Here is a 21,539-nt window from a genome sequence, read left to right as displayed (position 1 = left end):
GGCAAATGTTTTCGTCTGTATTCTGAATTTGATGCAATTAGAAGGTATGTCTATTCATTATGTCTATTTAAGTCATTAATGAAATAAGACAGGTAGAACTGTATGCAATACAAGCACCTTAGCCCTGGACCTCTCTCTCAAGCTTCTCACACTCTTTCAGTACTGAATCTTAGTTCCAAAGAATTGAAATGATCGCCATCATTCTTTAATGATATCATTTTCTATTAATACAGTGGCTCTGTTTTGTTTGAGCTTTTGGTTTTTCTTGTATTTTTGTTTTTTCTTTTGGGGTCTGGGGGCTCAAGCAGAGCTCCATGGTCTGGAGCCACGATCAGTGATACTTGGCTCACCGGGCCAGACAGTTCAGTACTGAGTCCAGTGACACTCTCTGCTTTGTGCAGGAGCTTTCCTCAAAGTTACAGCTGCAGGCCCACACAATGTCAAGGTTTGAACTCAGGTACCCTGTAATGCAAAGCATGCATCCCTGCTGAACTATCTTTACAACTCTCCATTTCAAGCTTTTGAAAGATCAACTTTGTATACATTTTCAACCAAAGAAAAATGTATACTTTAGAGATAAAGATAGCACAGGGGTTAAGGTGCTTGCTTCACATGTAGTGGGCCCCAGTCTGACACTCAGTACCCCATGATCTCCAGAAGTGGCCCCGGAGGCTTCCAGTATCAACAGGTGTGACCCGGGCGTCCTCAACACTGCATGGCCCAAGCAGCCTCACATCCTTGCCACTTTGCTTCTGACAGTTCACTTAGAAGAGAACTGCACAGAGGTCCCTGGATTTCCTAAGCACTGTTTGGGAGGACTCCTCTCATCTCCACAAAAAGTTTTTTTGGGGGCCTATTTGTTAGTTACAATCTTGTTCAGGAGAGAGCACATGATTTGTTTTTTTTTTTCAAAATTGAAAATCCATTGACTAAACTGTAGAAAATTAGATTTAATGGACTGTCACTGTCACTATCCTCCCATTGTTCATTGATTTGCTAGAGTGGGCACCAGTAACATCTCACAACAAATTGTGAAACTTGTTGGTACTGTTTTTGGCATATTGAATATGTCATGTCATGCTTGCCAGGCTTTGTCGTGCGAGCGAGATACTCTCGGTAGTTTGCTGGGCTCTCTGAGAGGGGCAGAGGAATTGAACCCAGGTCAACTGCATGCAAGGCAGATGCCCTACCCGCTGTGCTATCACTCCAACCCTTAATGGACATAACTTGTAATTTATCTAATCCTGTCCCAGATTTTATTTACTGAAATACACTGTATTGGTGAACAACACATACCTTAGAAGTTAAAAAACCTGAATCCAAAACCTGGCTCTAGTACATGGCTTCCAGAAAAGCACTTTACTCAGAATCTCTCTCCCACATGCAAAATGAAGATGAAACTTTGTTTTAATGACTGCAGAGTGTAATTTTTATGTTTAAATCAGATAATCCGGTGAAATGCTTCATATAGTTCCTTGCACCTCACCTAGAACTAAAACTAACCAAAACTGTTAGTTCTATTCTTTTTGTACCATGTTCAAAAATGATTTTGAGCTGACTTTTTTCTTGTACAAACAGTAAGTTCAAGTTTCTCTAATTTCCAAGAATGTTATTTCTATGTAAATAAAAACATAAAATGTTCCTCAAAATGGTACTTGGAGATTTTATACACCTCTACAATTTAAGGGATCTAAGATGTTTTTATTTCAATAATTAAATTAAAAACTCAATCACCAATTCTCATTTTCTCTTTCTGTTCTGAGTTACCCATTCAAAAGGTTGAGAGGAAAAGTTTATAAACAAAATATATCAAATCCTAAACATAAGCCAAAATATCCTATAGCAAAGCAGGCTCTATAACTCTTGATGTGAATCTTAAATTTAAGAATGCAGAGAAAATAAAAATGGCTAAGCTGTTTTCTCTGGTGGAAAAGGTAAGTATTTGCTAATCTGAAAGCACACAGCCATCATTTGGACTTTCAAATGGCTATTTCCCTGGCTTCTATGTGATTGGAGAGCCCATTAAAAAGACAGAGATCATGGACTATGTACCTATTTTTAAAATACCTCTAAAAATAAGACTTTATTGGACAACTTTATAGTAGTTTAAAGAAATGAAAACAAGGTGTGTGTGTGTGTGTTTTTTTTTAAGCAACCAAAACCACCCTCTCTTTATGCCTCAGAAACAACGATACCAAGTATTTTTTTTTCTTTTTGGGTCACAACTGGCAAAGCACAGGGGCAACTCCTGGCTCTGTACTGAGGAATTACTCCTGGCAGTGCTCAGGGGACCATATGGGATGCTGGGACTCGAACCTGGGTTGGCCACATGCAAAGCAAACAGCCTCCCTGCTGTGCTATCGCTCTAGCCCCACGATAGCAAGTTTTTATCTCCCTAACACCACCATCTTTTTCCACAGCACTGGCACATCACCAACCACAGCAGGCTGGTGGGGTCTTACCAGCTCTTGGGAGTCCTGCTGCAAGGGTAGCAATGCTGCCTCCAGAATAGCAACCTGGTCGGCACTGAGCTTCTGCCACAGCCCGATGAGCAGGACCATCAAATGGGTGGCACTCTTCAAGCAGCTGAATGACTGCAACAGATTTTCTTGGTTCTCCTCGACGGCATCTGCTAGAGCAATTACCTGCAGAAATGACAAACTTCGGTTAGGGATAATTTCACAATTCTCGAGCCCTCAACAAATTACATTTGGCACGCTCTTGTTTTTCTTTGAAATAACTTGATGGACTTTGTCTTCCACAAACACAGGCTATGCTGAGTAATCAAAGAGTTATCATTCATCTGTTCACTTCCTTATTTAAAAAAAGGCCCCAAATAATTCCAATTCCATATGGCCAGAAGATGAAAATAGCCACAAAGATCAACTTAATAGGGACATTGTTCTGTGTCTACTTCATCCTGGAGTGACCGTCTAAACATATGATGATCCAAGTGACCTCTAACAATTATTACAGTCTTACAAAATTCTTAACAAAATAAGTGCATTGGGCATGAAAGTAAAAATAATAACTTTGTTACACCCTTTTCAGAAAAATACTGTCTTTCTTTGTTTATGACTATTTGCATGTGATATGGCAGAGGTATGGATACCATTCACTAATATTCCACAGGTAACACTCAAACATTGGGTCAGTGAAATAACTGGACTTGAAGATAGGCATCAGTCCATAGGAATCTGAAGGAAGAAGGGAAAAAAGCTCAGGTCCTTTTAACTTTGCAAATCCATTTAAGGTAAAACTGGCAGGAGTGTGGCGAACTTTTTATTTTCCATTCTCTTGAATAACTTTGGCAGGGGGGAGGGGGGAAGCTAAAGCAACAATTGAATGGAACATCCAAGACTGACCATTGGTGTTTTATTTTATTTCAATATCTTGGCCAAGTTTGTGCTCATTAAAAGTAACAAACTGACTGGCCCAGAGGCTCCACTTGTCTGATAGTTCCCCAGAAAGGAACAGCAAAGGCCAGGCAGCGTGAGAGTTGTCCTGCTGGTCATGGTCAGCTTGGGGCCCTAGAACTCAGATAAGAGTCAGCAGTTCCTGCAGATAATTCACTGTGATGAATTTAGTGTCCTAATGACACCAGCCCAAATGGCTTGCTCAATAAATAAATAAATAAATAAATAATCTTCATCCCGGCACCGGCCGTGTAATCCCATCAACGACCAAGACCCAGATACTATAAAACCCTGCTCCCAGAAGAGAACAGAATAGAATGTCCTGCCTCCACGCCTGGCTGTCCTCACCGGGGCCCCTTGGAGGAGGGTGGGTTGAGTTTCCCTCCCCACCCCGAGCAGAGCCCCGGCAGCTGAAGACCTTCAGTTCCAGCCATAGCCATGCTTAAGAGCACTCTCCACACGTTTGGACAAGCCTCATACATGAAAGAACCGGCAGAGGAACCCAGGTGTGCAGGATCTGGGGTGTAGACCTTCAAACCTGCTCGGATTGGAACTGGGGCCTCCTCCACCCAGATCCCCCATCTTCCAGGCAATACACCCACCAACTGCCAACTGCCGCTGGTGCCATGTAATCCCATCAACGGCCAAGACCCAGAGGCTATAAAACCCTGCTCCCAGAAGTGCGTGGCCGCATTTCCAGCCGCGTGGCGTCTTATTATAGGTCTTACTATGGAGAACTTGGCAGGCTACCAAAAGTATCCTGCCCACACGGCAGTATGGCAAACTCCCCGTGGCGTAATCAATATGCCAAAAAGCAGTAACAATGATGGGTCTCATTCTCCTAACCCTGAAAGAGCCTTGAATGTAGAACTTTTTAAAATATCAGGGCTAGGACGAAGGAGACGTTACTGGGGCCTGTTCGAGGCAATTGATGACTTACAGGATGACAGTGATACAGTGATACAGTGAATCTTCACTCAGACAAGGAGTATCCAGATACATGGTCTCAAATTCCACACAAGGAGAGGGACTATACAGGGACTCAGTCCTGGAGTGTCTGGAAATGATGGGATGAGAAATGTATGTTAGGGAAAGAGAAAACAGCAGAAGTTCCTTGGTTGGCAGCACCAAAAAAGGAATCTCAGCTGCTTGGTGAGAGGGCTTGCAGGAGTTACTAAGAGGGAACCAGAATCCAGCTGGTCACGGAGCTCCGGGAGCTTGGACCAAAGACTGGAATCGAGAAAGTGCATTGTTTATCATGTGTCTCATACCATGTGTCACTTATGGTCCAGAGAAGTAAGTGACATCAAATAACCATGAGGAGCTTATAATTTGGTGGACAAGAAACACACATGCACAACAAATTAGTGGAAAGAAACATTACTTCAATAATGCCCTAATTGTGTAGAACAGAAAGTAAGTGTGAAAGAAGTTAGCAAAGGAATAGATTACTATGGGCCTGAGTTAATATCCCTGGGGCCTCTTTCAATCAAATGAGGGTTGGAACTCATCCCCTTCCCGTTACTTCTGAAGCATCCTCAAAGAGACAGAGAGAGGCCACTTTACTTAAAGCAAACCACCTGGACTCATCCGCTCCCCCACCCCATCACGATTACAACTGACTCCTGTAAAGTCTACATTTATATTCTTTTTCTTCCTGTGAATGGTCCCAATTAAGCCTCGCTGTGGGGACAATCATATTAGAACACAGATGGTTATTGTCAGAAAGTCCAGTACTCACAAAGATCAAGGTCATAAACACCTACTGTGGTGCTAGGTATGTGCAAGAATTTGCAGGAAGCAGCAGAGGGAATTCAATGGACAGACTGAATCCTGACCTTCAGAGAACCCAGAATGGAGAAAGGAAAACAGGTCAAGGAGGTGGATTTTGACAATGCAGGAAAGACCCCAACGGACCATAAAGGAGAGGCCATTAACATGACTAGGGTTTTTTTTTTTAAAGAGCCAACATGGTTCCCAAAATCTTTAGTATTTATGCTTTAGACATACAATGTTACTGTACCACACTCACTACCAAAGTGCCTATGTGCTATTAATAATAATCCCTCCAATTAATTGATCACAGATTGCATACCTAGCATACCTCTCCATGCCATCCAGGTATTTGTGCCCTCAATCCTCACATTTTCACTGTGACTTACTTGGCATGATCTCTATTTCACAGTCAAGGCCTCGGAGACGAAGTGAATGTAAGACAGTGGCTCCATCCTGAGCACAGGCTCCCAACTGTCCGGGTAGAGGTGTTTTCCTTGACTGCTCTAATGCCCTGTGTCTCTCTGGACTTTTTTTTTCTTTTTAAAATCATTTTATTTTTAAACTTGAGTTTGTAAGTGAAGTGAAAGTGGGTAATGGAGCATGCACATGTACAGACGAAAATGCTCATTAGCTCATGAGTTAGAAATTCTTCTATTTGCATTGAAAACCAGCAACGCACAGTGATCAAATTCATGCTGGCAATTTCAAGTTTTAATTTTTTCTCACTTAGAATGACATTACATCAAAAACAAGGAGCACCACTGGAAGACGCTAGGTGTGAAAGAAAGACCAGTGAGAAAAGAAAAAAGCTTTACATTTTAGTAGCTACTTTTAATAGCACCTCCTTCCTGCCTTTTAATAAGGACTCACATTTTCATTTCACACTGGGACTTGCAAACTAAGTAGTGAGCTGACCATAACCTAGTAAATGAGAGACCAGAATTCAAGCTTTGGCATCTCACCCCACCGTCTGCATAGAGGCCTTCTGGGCCTACCTACTACTGAGTGTTGAGGGCTGTTAGAATGAGGTCCAGGAAGAAAGAATGGTGAGTTGGAACTGACTCTGCATGCTCTTGCCTGCCTAGGAGAAACAACCAATTATGCAATTTTCAGGAATTCTGTGAGCCAACTATCAAATACGGCCATTACTAAAAATTAAGCCACATAAAAAAATTAATTACAATTAAAACAATGGTAATGAACACTCCAAACTCATTACATCCTACCCATTATACTATTATCTAACCCCTTGAAGTTATTCATATTTATTATGTCAGTATGTTGGAAGTTCTCTGAAATGGTATGCTATTATTTATATTCTCCCAATTCTTCATCCAGTGGCCTTATCTTGGTAGCTTGAAATCAGTCCTCTTGGATTTACAGCACTGAAACCACCAAGTCAGGCTTCCCATCCACTCAGCTGTCCACTCAGAGAGCTAGCTGACCAAGATATACCAGCACATCACTGAGAGGTACCTGATATTTCTACTCAAGAAAAAAATATTATTAAGAGAATAAACTTATGATAAACTGGAGAAAATACACTTAAGAAAAGTAGAGGCTGCTTATCTAAGAAGGGTAAATATTACAGTTTTGAAGGAGCATTTAATGAGACAAAAATACAAGTAAGCTGGGTATTACTTTTGGACCAGAATGCCCAAGTCAACAACTTGCACTTAATACTCTGCATAGCGGAGGCCAGAGAATGTGTGCTCTGAGTGTGGGTATGATCTGATGAGCTATAGGGTCACAGTCAGCATCTGAGTCATTGCTGAGACTTCAGGATAGGCTTGATGCTTGTTCATCAATATAAAGGGAAAACTCTCACTGAGCATAGTAGTAAGTCAGCTTTTGAACCCATCCAAATTGAACACAGCTGCAGTGGAAGAACAATTTCCCAGTGACATGGCAGCCCATGCCACAGGATCTTTCCTGAGCAGGGCCCCAGATCCATCAGCCCAGGAGAAGCCTTGTTGCTCTAAGTTCCAATCTCACTGGACAGATTTCTGTGCCATTACGGAAAGTGTCTGCTATTCCCAAATGGTCAGAGCAATTGGAAACAAAAGGGATAAACAATTCCTTATGTAAATTGCCCCCAAGGAAAATCTTCCTGACCTACTGGCCAGCATGAAATCCTAAACAGAGCTCCATGTTCTCAATTTAGTCTTACACATAACAGCCAAGTTTTTAACTTTGTTCTCCACAAGAGTCTAATGAATTTAGCACAATTAGCATAGTTTAAAAGGGTTGGGGAAAATATTAAAAAAAAAACCTAGACCCATTAAGATCCAGATCTGTCTGACCAAGTCCTTACAGGATCTCACAGCTCACCTGGAACTGAGAACTAAGGGCGACAGCTGCGAGGACTGAAATCCGAGGGAGAGTGATGCCCCAGTGTACACCACTGGCAACGGGAGCAGTGTGTACCCTGGCATTCAATAAGGCAACCAGGATAGGGCATGGCGGGGGGGGGGAGGGAAGAAAACAATAAAGAGAATGATTTCAAGCACAATGTGTTGATGGCCTATGTTTTTCTTTTTCAAATTGAAGGTTTCCAAATAAAATAAAGACTCCAGAGGACATCTCTGTCCAACTGCCGTATCAGCTGATGCCAAAGTAATGAGGCTGAGGCCCAGGGAGCTGCTTGCAGGAAAGCGCTCAGCTCATAAAGTGAGTGTGAAATTAATCCCAAATACTTCCAGCTGCCAAGACAGGCTCTAAAATTGGTTACAGGAAAGCAGCAGCAGCAACGGCAGAGCAGACATGAATCATGCTATATGAGCACGAACATGTCCAGCTTCTTCACCTAAACTTAGGATGGAGTCTGTCTCTCAGCCTCATGTGTGGCACATGAGAACACCATGGCCTACAGCTGGCTGGCTGTCACTGAGCTGGCCTAACCTGGGGCCAGGCACTGGGCTGCCGCTCCTGGATTTTATCATTTGGCCCTCCTGCTCAACATCTGGGGTGGAGTGTGCTGATCCCTTGATGATGAAATGAAGGTCGAGAGCTCTGATAAGCTTCGTGCTGGGATGAGTGTCCCGTCCACAGCCACACACTAGGAACGCTCCCCAGGGAAAGCCAGGAAGGGAACCTTGCCTTCTGGGTCCTATTTGAACACGAACAGCACAGTTGGCCCCTTAAAACAATCCAGTAGGTTTTCACCTTAGAAATCAAGTAAAGACACTAAGGAAAAATGATTATCAGTATATTGTAGTCATCATAGGTACATTGATTTTAGTTGCATTTTCCCAGTATTGGGGAATTTGGTTGTTTTGTTTTGGTCTTTGGGCCACAACCAGCAGTACTAAGGGATCACTCCTGGCAGGCTGAGGGGTCCAGATGGGCTGCCGAGGATCAAGCCCAGGTTGGTCGCGTGTAAAGCAGATGCCCTATCCTCTGTACTATCACTTCGGCCCAGTACTGCAGCTTTTAACCTGAGGTCCTTCAGAGTTGAAATTTACGGACTGCTTTGTGTCCAAAGAAGCAATATGAATTACTCCTGGCATTGCTCAGGGGACCATATGGGATGCTGGGAATTGAACCTGGGTCGGACGCATGCAAGGCAGACACCCTATGTTCTGTGCTATCACTCCAGCCCTTTTTCCCTTCTTAACAAAGTGAATTTTATTATGTTCCACATAGCTCAAAATTATGAAGTCCAAAAGAAACAGCTATTTCCCAAATCTACTCCTTTAGTGAAAGAACTTTTAAAATGGTAGTGATTCATCACTGTATCACTGTCCTCCCGTTGTTCATTGATTTGCTCGAGCAGGCCCAATAACATCTCCATTGTGAGACTTGTTATTACTGTGTTTGGCACATCGAATACATCATGGGTAGCTTGCCAGGCTTTGCTGTGCGGGCAAGATACTCTCGGTAGCTTGCCGGGCTCTCCAAAAGGGGTGGAGGAATCTAACCTGGCTTGGCCAGGCCAGCCATACATTTTCTATTAAAATATACAATTACATTTTTAATGGTCTGGACCAACTAATGTACTGTAATAATAATTGTCAACATTTACTGAGGATCAAACAGTGCTAACCCCTTTACAGGGATTATCTCATTTCATTCTCAAAACAGTTCTGTGAGGTAGATACTAGTATTGCCCCAATTAAAAATAAACCAAGGAGCCAGAGGGTAGAGTGCTTGCTTTGCATGCAGTCAAATGATCTTCAGCATCCCATATGGTCCCCAATCCTGCCAAAAGTAATTCCTGGGTGCAGAGCCAGGAGTAACCCCTGAATATCACTGAGGGTAGCCCCGGAACACTGTCACTATCACTGTCCTCCCATTGTTCATCAATTTTCTGGTGTGGGCCCAGTAACATTGTGAGACTTGTTACTGTGTTTGGCATATCAAATACATCATGCGTAGCCTGCCAGGCTTTGACGTGCGGGCGAGATACTCTCAGTAGCTTGCCAGGCTCTCCGAGAGGGGCGGAGGAATTGAAGGTGAATTGAACTCGGGTCATCCGGGTGGACCACATTCAAGGCAAACACCCTACCCACTGTTATATCACTCCAGCCCACCCCAAAACAAACAAACAAAAAAAATAAGTTAAATAAATGGAAAACTGAACAGAAAGGGTCTAGCAAGTTGGTAGGTAGGCTTCAGAGCCGGAATCCATACCAAAGCCAGCTCAGTTGAGTAACAATCTCAGGAAGTAACACTGCCTGCATTAATTTTCTGTGCATGTTGTTTACGTCAGTGATGATGTATGGAACCAATTTTGTCAGAAGCTTCCTTATGGTAGGTTTTAGCTTTGCTAGCCTTACTACCCCAAGTTAAGATAGGTTTGTTTTAATAGAAGGTTAGCGTGGATGAAGGAGTTAAGAAAATGTAGTTCTTATGATATGGATGAGTTTACATATCCCCTAGGGCAGACTGTTGGATCGGGCAGTGGCCTTGGAGCCAGGAGACAGAGCTTCCGGCCTTGGCTTCACCACCAAGCACTTTTATGTCAGTGTTCAATTTACTTCCCCTTTTCTGGGTTCTAGTTTCATCACCTTTAAAACATCAGAGTGGGAAATACGATCTCCCTAACATCCACCATAGTTTAAATGGCAGATTCCAACATTTTTAAACTATTTTTGGATGATTTGCTATTTCGAACAATCCAAGCCACTTCTTCCATTCTAGGCCTCTCATTTAATGTTGACTTGAAGTTTTATCTATAAAATAAACAATTCTCATTTCCTTTGGTCAATGAGAATTAAATGAGAGTAATAAGAAGAGCGACAATACCAAACACTGGCGAGGATGTGGAGAAATTGGAACCCACTGGCAGTTTGGAACTCTGCTAGTGGGAATTTAATGTGGCACCGTCACTTCGGAAGACAATTTGGCAGTTCCTCTAAGAGTAAAAAATTGAGTTACCATATGACCCAGGCAATTCTACTTCTAGGTGATTCCCAAGAGAAATGAAAACATATGTCCACTCGAAAACTAGTTCTCAAATGTTTACAATGGTTTTATTTATAACAATTCCAAAGTAGAACCAATTCAAATGTTCATCAACTGATGAATGGCTAAATGTGGCATAGTCACATGAGGGAATATTATTTAATCATAAAAAGAAATGGAGTAAATAACACATGCTGTAACATGGCTAAAACTTAAGGATATTATTCTTAATGAAAGAATTCAGACACAAAGTGTCACTTATGATAAATAAGTAAGGGGCTTGGAGTGATAGTACAACAAATAAAGCATTTTTCTTGCAGATATCTAACCCGTAGGGTCCCATGAGCACAGCCATGAATGATCCCTGAGCGCAAAGCCAGGAGTAAATTCTGAACATTGCTAAGTGTGGCTCAAAAAAAAAAAACCAGTAATAATAATAATAAATATAAAAAATAAGCATACCTGTAATTGCTTACATTTGGAGGGTGGGTGATGATAGGAGGGAAAGGGAAGTGATTACCAAAGGGTGGAGGAACTAAAATGGTCTCTAGTTATATTATAGTGATGGTTGCACAACCCTACAGATATGGTGGAAATCATTAAATCATATATTTGTAAATAAAATGTAAGCATGTAAGTTATACTTTTAAAATGTTGTTAAAAATAGTAAGTTAAAAAGTACTGTAAGAGCATGATTCACAGGACTAGAGAACAGTACAATAGCACTGATTCTTGCCTCACATGTAGCCTACCCAGGTTCAATCCGTGGAACCATATATGGTTCCCCAAACACCACCAGGGGTGATACTTAAGCACAGAGCCAGGAGTAAGCCCCGAGCCCAGCTAAGCATGGTCCTAAAACAAAACAAAACAAAACAAAACAAAACAAAACAAAGAAGCATAATTCACATAAGGTAAATCAATTAAATTAACACAAATTAAGATAGCTTCCCTTTGTTTTCTAACTTGTAAAATAATATTCAATAAAAGCTATATTCATCCCTAATATCATCCTTATATTCATTCCTAATTTGCTTAGTTCTTACAGATACTCACTTTGGATAGGATTCATTTCAACGCAGTCCCATGTAATAAATTTTTTTTTCCTAAAAAATTAACAATGATCTTGGAAAAGAAGGACCTTTTCCTAGTACTTCAGATGTATCAACCACCCCCAAGACAATGCAGGACAAGTCATGGCTCTGTTTGCACCCTGTTCCTCTCTGTACAGTCACTCAGTGAAACAGAGCTCACTCTGGAGCCATTTTAATCAAGTTTCAGAGTAAAATATCATGAAGGGCTGAAGATGACACTCATCAGCAGAGCAGTTTCTCTGCATGTGTGAGGCCCTGGGTTTGAGTTCTGGCATATGTGCGTGGACATGCACACACACACACACACACACACACACACACACACACACACACACAGAGAGAGAGAGAATAAAAGATCGTGAGAACTAGTGTCAGATATGTAACTAAAGTGATAGGAATTACATCTATTGGGTTCCCCATTAAACTCGTTAGTGGTTCTGTTGAAATGCACACAGAGATGCTGCTCTGCCTGGTACGATTTGCTCTCTAGAAATCCCCTGAAGCCTACCACTCAGAAAGCTAGGTGTTGCTTTCCTTTTCTAATTTATTGAAAATGCTAGAAATTTTGATGGTCTGTGCAATATGTTTATTAAGTGCACTCTGAGGAGGCAGAGGGACAACAAAACTCATCCTGGGCCCAGAAAATTCAGAGTCAAAGGAGTCATTAAAAAGTGTCTGATATGCCCTCAATCACTCAATACTGGGAACACAGTGACTGCCCCATAAATGTGCACTGAAAAGAAAAATCTCAAAATTCATCTGCTGAAACCTCCAGCTCAGTTAGGAGCCATACTAAATTGCCTCTTAAATACTAGACACACTCAATCAGGCACTGTCAGGATTCAAATTTGAATGGAACCCAAGTGATGTCACCTGGAAACAACAGACCTACCTTAATATATCTGTCATCTACTTTAAAAAAAACTTGCTCCAATTCCCCTTTAGCCAGAGTGGCTGTCTATGAAGCTACAGACAGTTCTAATGACAACTCAAATAAATTTATTCTTCATGTGACAGCCCTCTAGCTAGAAAGGCATGGTTAGGAGATATTTGGAAGCAGGTAAGAATTAGAGCACACTTCCCAATGTTATCTGTGATGGCACTTGCTACCGACTCCAATATAGCAGAGGTATTGCTTAAGAAAGAAGAAAAAGTTTACTAGGGTTTGACTTTTATTTTGGTTGAAATGCTACAATTTATATCCAAGAGAACAGTTCTTTAACCAAAAACAAGAAAAACAATTTTCAAAATGAAAAGGGAAAGGGCCTGGCAATGATTTAAATGCCAGACAAGCATTAAGAAGTGTTTCGCTGAACTAAATTAAAAATAGCAGGGCCAGGAAGATAGGACAGGGGGACAAGTCTGAGCAATGCAAGGAGTGGTCCAGAAAACAATCCAAAAGAGAAGAAACCTGATCATGTGATTCTTTAAAAAAAATAAAATTCAACAGCTAAAAAAAAAAAAAAGCAAACGAAAAAACGAAAAGAAGTGTTTCATTATCTATATGTAGAACCTAGGTGTTTTAACTTTGAAGGTTTACCAAGGCTAATCCTTAACCACTTTTGCTACCATGTTATTTCATATAAAAAGGATAGGATACCGGATTTTATTCTCTGCCCTTCACATGAGAAGAAAATACAAAATCCACCTATGTTATGTATTTAGCTTTAATTTCTAAACCAAACCTGGGATTAGAAAATGTTTTGAACCATGGTACTATTTTGGGAACCTATTAAAAGCTGAAAAGTATAGCCATTTAGCAAAAATTCTGTCACTTATGCAAGTCAATTCATACCAGTGTCTTCATAAAAAAGAGACCAGCTAATTGGCCAATTCACCTGATTCTTTGAAAACACAAAGAATCCGCTTGTGACTTCTAGAGACCCTGATGATTTTTCTAGTCTAGGGTTATAATTTTCCTTGACACAATCTATACTTGCCAGATGCCTTTAAGAATTCATATAAAAGTGGTTTTAGAAAAACAAATTCATACTGAGAAATTTCTTTGTACTATATTTGGTAGAACCCTTTCTTTTCTTTTTAATGCCCTGCCCAGAAGAATATAAGAGGTAGGCAGAGCTGTAATATGGTCTTTGGCTCGGACTTTAAAAATATATACTAACATTAAAACATAAAAATTTTGAATGAAAAAGAAAATAAATCATTTACAAGTGACAGACAAAGTTTGCTATTTCTGCAAAATTTATTCACTAAATATACATGTAATTTAATCAGCTGAAAGGAAACTAACCCCAATATTTGGCTAATCTAATGCTAAAAATATAAATGATCCCAAACCTGATTACTATTTTTATCACCCCACCCAGTTGACCAAAACCTTATCCCTTTCCATAAAATCATCTATCTAAAGCCAAGTGAAATCCCAATTAAAAGTAATAATTAATAGAATCAAGTTGTAAAAAGAAGAATAAAATGAAAGCTCTGGACCGTGGTTACTCATTGAACAGATCGCTGTTAAATCTGGAATCTCTGGTTGGCAATGTCAAAGCTCGTTTTACAAACCCTGTAGAATGCCACAGCTATCACTGTCCAAAAACAACACCCAAAAGGTCTGATCAGAATATTTTTTAAGTTTAAAATATTTCAGGCCCCATACCTACATGCAGACATGCAGGCAATTACACAGCCACCCACACAGCCTTGAGTGCCATCTCCAACGAAGAGAAATGATGGATAGCGGGGCATCTGGAAGGTGTCCTAAAAACATTTCTTTGGTGAAGACAGTGAATACCAAGACTCATGACTACATGAGATCAATTAAAGCATGCTGATAATCTACCCACAAAGGTACACCAGAAGTAAGACTGGAAATAACAAAATGTTCATGTTATTCTCAATCATTTCCTTGACTCCAGAGTTTAAGAAGTGAACATAACAGTTTCATGATAAAGATAAATATTGATTTTTGTTCTGTGAATTTTTTAAAAAAATATATCATTTCTTTGGAGAGTCTATTACTTTTGCATACCCTTAGCTCACTCTCTTTTCTTCTCTTGCTTTCTTTCTCTTCTGCCCTCTCTCTTCCTTTCTCTTTCTTCCTTTCTTTCATAAAATGAATAATTATACCACTTTTACCTTTACTACTTTGACAAACCAAACACAGAACTATTTTGCTCAGGTCACATGAAAATAGACCAAAAACAATGAGTGGTGCTGATTGGTTTCCCATGAAAACTATGGGTATTTCTATGACTGCAGGTTGCTAGAACACAGGCCTTTGAGGTAGCTACAGTGGGTCTTGTGGAACCAGACACTCCTCCAAGTCAAGAGTTTTATTGCTTGCTGCATCCTTCCCATTGTTTCTAACCCACAGCATTAATGCAAATATCAATGTATAGTACCACTGTCTTCCCGTTGTTCATCGATTTGCTCGAGCAGGAATCAGTAATGTCTCCATTGTGAAACTTGTTACTGTGTTTGGCATATTGAATATGTCACAGGTAGCTTGCCAGGCTTTGCCGTGTCAGCGGGACACTCTCGGTAGCTTGCCGGGCTCTCCAACAGGGGCGGAGGAATCAAACCCAGGTCAGCTGCATGCAAGGCAAAGGTCCTACCAGCTGAGCTATCACTCCAACCCATCAATGTATAGTGCTTATACTAAAATCTTCTAAGAAGCTCAAAGACTCAGTAGCATACAGTGTTTCCATCTCCAAGCCCATCAATCCCTGCTCTCAGCATGCCAGCACTTACTTCAGATTCCCAGCATCGCTCCTTGACAGTTATTTTTATAAATTTAATTGTTAAGGCTGGGGTCTCATGTTTATGATACTGTTGTTGCTAGGGGTTTAGATATATACAGATAATTCACCTCTTCAACTGTACAAGAGTCCAATATCCCTAACCCTAAGTCCTATTTACTTACAAGGCCTACCTTTTTTTTTTAAAAAAAAGAAGTTTATGGTCTATATTTGCTCGAGCGGGCCCAGTAACGTCTCCATTGGAGACTTTGTTGTTACTGTGTCTGGCATATCGAATACTCTCGGTAGCTTGCCGGGCTCTCCGAGAGGGGCGGAGGAATCGAACTCAGGTCGGCCATGTTGGCCGCTTGTAAGGCAAACGCCCTACCCGCTGTGCTATCGCTCCAGCCCTATATTATTTATTTGCTACACTATAGTTAGTAAGTAAATATTATTTATTTGCTACACTATAGTTAGTAAGTAAATATTATTTATTTGCTACACTATAGTTAGTAAGTAAGCTCTAAGTTCATACTTTCCACATGTACTACATTATGATGAATCCCTAAATTTGCACAAGTCTTTAACACTAAGGGAACGTGGTTAAAAAGTCTGCAGTTCAACTTTACAACACATCATCATTCACTAGGCCAGCTGATGTGAGCATGTGAATCCATTTAAGTTATGCTTGAGAATGAAAGTTCTCAACCTCCTCATTAACTAAAATTGGGGCCAGATACTTCGTTGCTATGGGCAACTGTCCAGGGCACTGTTGAGACTCCTTAGACTCTAAATTTTAGATCCCAATAACATAAAGCACCCCCAGTCCACTGCAAGTTGTGACTACAAAAGATGTCTCCAGATGAATATCTTCTTGGAGGCAAAATTATCCTGGTTGAGAAGTAATGTTCTAGATTCTGAGTTTCTGCTAAAAGCAGACTTCCTTCTATCCCAGAAAACTCATATGCCAAAGAGTCTACCATAGGCGCTTAGGCAATTAGTGTCTGGTGTCTCAGGAATACAGTCCAAGTTCTATATCCAAGTTCTATTCCCACGATGTACAGACTTCCTAATGAACAAAATGGTCCTGGATACTTCCAGAACAGATATTTCACGTTTTAACTATATAATACAGACAACAAATTAGTTGTATGTCAATATTATTTTCAAGAGCCAACAAAAGTTTATAAACATAGCATTAGTATTGCACTCAGTAGATATAGGTTTGATTCCTGGTACCCGATATGGTCCCTGACGCCCTGCCAGGCATGATTCCAGAGCACCAAGCCAGGACTAAATGCTGAGAACTGCAAGGCATGACCCCCAAACAAACAAACAAACAAAACCAACAACAAACACCAACCACTACTGAATGTACATCCAATAGGTACCAGGCACAGTACTGAAAACAATGTAGATTATTTCCAAATGTTTCAGCAATCCCTTGATATAATTACTGTTTTTGAATAATGAAGAAAATAAGATTCAGAGAAGTGAAGCAAGATTTAGAGAGGTGTAACAAGTTGTTTAAAAATCACACAGCATGGTTTAGATTTGATTTACTTTGAGATCCTTCTAAAACAATGCATTCTCTTTCTTGTTTCTAAGTAATTGAAGTAGAATATATGAGAAAGACAGTACTGCTGAGAAAGGTATAGGTTACAGGTAGGTTTAAAACTAACTCACTTTCTAGCTTACTTAATTAAATCAAACTGGTGTCACTGTTGAAATCAGAATCCTTCAATACAGTCTATTTAGCAGAACAATGTATCCCATTTTTAGGGTCTAACAAAAGAAAAAAATCATTATATCAGTAACAGATTTACATAGCCACTTTTGCTTTAAATTATTGGTATTGATATCCCAAGAAAAGGTGAAAGTGAGCTGGATTTGGATAAAAGAACAGGACTCACACTAACCAACCAGGGAAAAAAATTTAAATCTGAGGATATGGTTCCCTCTTGCCACTTCAAACCTGAAGGAATGGTGAAAGAAATTATGGCTTACTTATGAAGTGACAGGTTCACCTAAGAATACCTTAGAAAAATGATTTAGCAGTCTTCAAGGACATTGTGATTTTATAGTGGAAAAAAAACAGTATTATAAAGTATTCAACAGAATATTGAGGAAACCGCTTATCACACACATCGAGGCTATCTCAGATCTGTTCTGGCAATAACGGGGGGATGATAAAATTGCTAGTTATAATTCAGCTTACCTGTGCCGACAGTACCTATGCTGTACCTCTAATATTGTAACAGATACTGCATGAGCAGAGATAGGAGAAAAAAAGGTCTTGGACCTCCAAGTACATGATGACATGCTAAATATTTGAGTTTTCCTTATACTTACTGAAGAAAAACTCAGATTTGATTCCAACAACAGAAACAGATTTGTTTTCAAAGGTAAGTGGGCAAAGGAGCCAAATCTCTAACAATTTTCTGACAGCTGACTATCTCAAACAAATGTATTTCTTAGTTTAATTTAATTTAATTTAATTTTTTTATTAGTGAAACACCACGAGTTACAAGTTGTAGACTTACAAACTTAAGTGCTTGGGTTTCAGTTATACAATGATCAAGTACCCATCCCTACACCAGCGCCCATTCCCCACCACCAATGATCCCAGTAGCCCTCCCACGCACCCCCAACACCCCCCACCCCGCCTTTGTGGCAGGGAATTCCCTTTTACTCTCTCCTTCCTTTAGGGTGCTGTGGTTTTCAACAGAAGTATTAAGTAGCAATCATGTTCGGTCTATAGTCTACTTTCAGCACACATATCGCATCCTGAGCGAATCCTCCAGACCTCCTTTACTTGGTGTTCCCTTCTCTATCTGAGCTGCCTTTTCCCCCAGCATGTGCTGCCAGCTTCCAAGCCGTGGAGCAGACCATCTGGTACTTATCTCACCTATTCTTGGGTGTTCATCTCCCATTCTGTTATTTTATATTCCCCAGATGAGTTCAGTCTTTCTATGTCTGTCCCTCTCTTTCTGGCTCATTTCACTTAGCATGATATTTTTCATAGAGAACTACTTGTATGTAAATTTCATGACGTCATCTTTTCTAAAAGCTGCATAGTATTCCATTGTGTAGATGTACCACAGTTTCTTTAGCCAGTCATCTGTTCTCAGGCACATGGGTTTTTTCCAAATTTTGGCTATTGTGAACAGTGCAGCAATGAACATACAGGTACAGATGTCATTTCGACTGTACTTTTTTGCCTCTCCAGGATATATTCCCAGGAGTAGTATTGCTGGGTCAAATGGGAGCTCAATTTCTAATTTTTTGAGAATCGTCCATACTGTTTTCCAAAAGGTCTGAACCAGTCGGCATTCCCACCAGCAGTGAAGAAGGGTCCCTTTCTTGCCACATCCGCACCAGCACTGGTTGCTTTTGTTCTTTTGAATGTGGGCCACTCTCTGTTCTGTGAGATGGTATCTCATTGTTGTTTTGATCTGCATCTCCCTGATGATTAGTGATGTAGAGGATTTCCTCATGTGCCTTTTAGCCATTCGGATTTCTTCTTTGAGAAAGTTTCTGCTCATTTTGCCACCCCATTTTTTGATGTGATTGGATTGTTTTCTTCTTGTGGAGTTCAAACAGTCCTTTGTATATCCTTGATATCAACCACTTATCAGATGGGTACTGGGTGAATATCCTTTCCCATTCTGTAGAATGTCTTTGTATTTTGGTCATTGTTTCTTTTGAAGTGCAGAACTTTCTTAGTTTAAGATAGTTCCATTTGTCTATCTCTGTTTTCACTTGCTTGACCAGTGGCGTGTCATCTTTGAAGATATTGTTAACTTCAATTTCATGAAGAGTTTTGCCAAGCTTGTCTTCAAAGTACCTTATGGATTCTGGTATGATGTTGAGGTCTTTAATACATTTTGATCTTACTTTTGTACATGGTGGTAGGTAGAGATCTGAGCCCATTTTTTGCATGTAGCTGTCCAGTTTTTCCAGCACAATTTGTTAAAGAGCTTTCCTTGCTCCACTTCACATGTCTTGCTCCCTTATCAAAGAACAGTTGATCATATATTTGTGGGAAGGAGGTGTGTCAGTATATTGAACCCTGTTCCATTTTTCAGAGGCTCTGCCTTTGTTCCAGTACCATACTGTTTTAATTATTACCACTTTGTAGTAGAGTTTGAGGTTGGGGAGGTTGATTCCTCCTATTTTCTTTTTCTCAAGAATTGCTTTAGTTATTCATGGGGGCTTATTGTTCCATATGAATTTCAGGAGGATTTGCTCCATTTCTTTGAAAAATGTCATGGGTATCTTTATAGGGATCACATTGAATTTGTACAATACTTTGGGGAGTATTGCCATTTTAACAATGTTAATTCTCCTGATCCATGAACAGGGGATATCTTTCCATTTCCTCATATCCTCTTTTAGTTCCTGAAGTAGCATTTTGTACTTTTCTTTGTACAGTTCTTTTACATCTTTAGTTAAGCTGATTCCTAGGTACTTGATTTTCTGAAGAACGATTGTGAAAGTGATTGTTTTCTTTATGTCACTTTCTTCTCTCTCATTATTTGCATAAAGGAAAGCCATGGACTTTGGGGTATTGATTTTATAGCCTGCAACTTTACTACATAAGCCTATTGTTTCCAGGAGTTTCTTGGTAGAGATTTTAGGGTTCTCTAAGTATAGTATCATATCGTCTGCAAATAGTGAAAGTGTGATTTTTTCCTTTCCTACCTGAATACCCTAAACATCTTTTTTCTTGCATAACTGCTATAACAAGTAATTCCAGTACTATATTGAACAGCAGTGGAGAGAGTGGGCATCCTTGTCTCGTCCCTAATCTTAGAGGGAGGATCTTAGTTTTCCCCCCATTGAGTATGATGCTTGCCATAGGCTTGTGGTAGATGGATTTAACTATATTGAGGAAAGCCCCTTCTATACACATTTTGGTGAGAGTTTTCATCATAAACGGGTGGTGGATCTTGTCAAATGCTTTCTCTGCATCTATTGATATGATCATATGGTTTTTATCTTTTCTTTTGTTGATATGATGAATTATGTTGATTGATTTCCGAATGTTGAACCATCCTTGCATCCCTAGGATGTATCCCTCTTGGTCGTGGTGTATGATCTTTCTGATGAGTAACACTGAATTCTATTCCCTAGTATTTTGTTGAGAATCTTCATATCCGTGTTCATCAGAGATATCGGCCTGTAGCTTTCTTTTCTTGTGGTATCTTTGTTTCCTTTTCATATTAGAGTGATATGAGTCTCATAGAAACTGTTTGGGAGAGTTCTTTTTCTTCAAATTTCTGGAAAAGATTGAGAAGAACTGGGAATAAATCCTCTTTAAATGTTTGGAAAAATTCGCTAGTGGACCTAGTGTTTGGAAAAATTCGCTAGTGGTCCAGACCTAGCACCATCTGGACCTGGGCTTTTGTTTTTGGAAGACTTTTGATTACAGTTTCAATTTCCTTGATGTTAATAGGTCTATTCAGGTATTTCAGATCTTCTTGGTTCAACTTTGGGAGATTATAGGACTCCAGGAATTTATCCATTTCTTCTAGCTTCTCTTGTTTTGTGGCATACAGACTTTCAAAGTAGTCTCTGATGATCTTCTGAATTTCTTTGGTTTCCGTTGTGATGTCTCCCTTTTCATTTCTGATTAGGTTTATTAGAGTTTGTTCTCTCTTTCTTTGTGAGTTTCGCTATTGGTTTATCAATTTTATTTTCTCGAAGAACCAGCTCTTGATTTCATTGATCTTTTGGATTATTTTTTGGGTTTCCATGTCGTTAATTTCTGCTCTAAGTTTTATGACCTCTTTCCTTCTGCCTGGTTTGGGCTCCTTTTGTTGGTCCTTTTCTGGGATCTTTAGCTGTGAAGTCAAGTTGTTTATGTGGGCCCTTTCTTCTTTCCTGAGAAATGCTTGCAGAGCTATAAATTTTCCTCTTAACATGTCTTTAGCTATGTCTCACAGGTTCTGGTAGCTTGTTTCTTCATTCTCATTTGTTTCCAGGTATCTTTTGATTTCTTCCTGATTGCTTTCCTCACCCACTCATTGTTCAACATTGAGTTGAATTTCCAAGTGTTTGATTTGGTTTTCTCTCTGAACATGTTTAACTTCTATCTTCAGTGCTTCATGGTCTGAAAAGATAGTTGATACAATGTCTATCTGCCT

At 40.1% G+C, this 21,539-nt stretch overlaps 1 protein-coding gene across 1 annotated transcript in view; it reads right to left on the bottom strand.

The window, feature by feature from the left end:
• The window catches only part of BBS9 (Bardet-Biedl syndrome 9), a 567,629-nt gene that overhangs the window by 107,253 nt on the left and 438,837 nt on the right, over positions 1-21,539 (bottom strand). The window contains exon 19 of the mRNA XM_056118050.1: positions 2,463-2,645. Coding sequence (XP_055974025.1) covers positions 2,463-2,645 — 183 coding nt within the window. The remainder of the gene's footprint in view (positions 1-2,462; positions 2,646-21,539) is intronic.

The sequence above is a fragment of the Sorex fumeus genome, unplaced genomic scaffold, assembly GCF_029834395.1.
Source record: "Sorex fumeus unplaced genomic scaffold, SorFum_2.1 ptg000037l, whole genome shotgun sequence".
Classification (NCBI taxonomy): Eukaryota; Metazoa; Chordata; class Mammalia; order Eulipotyphla; family Soricidae; genus Sorex; species Sorex fumeus.
This window is presented reverse-complemented; position numbering and strand designations above follow the sequence as displayed.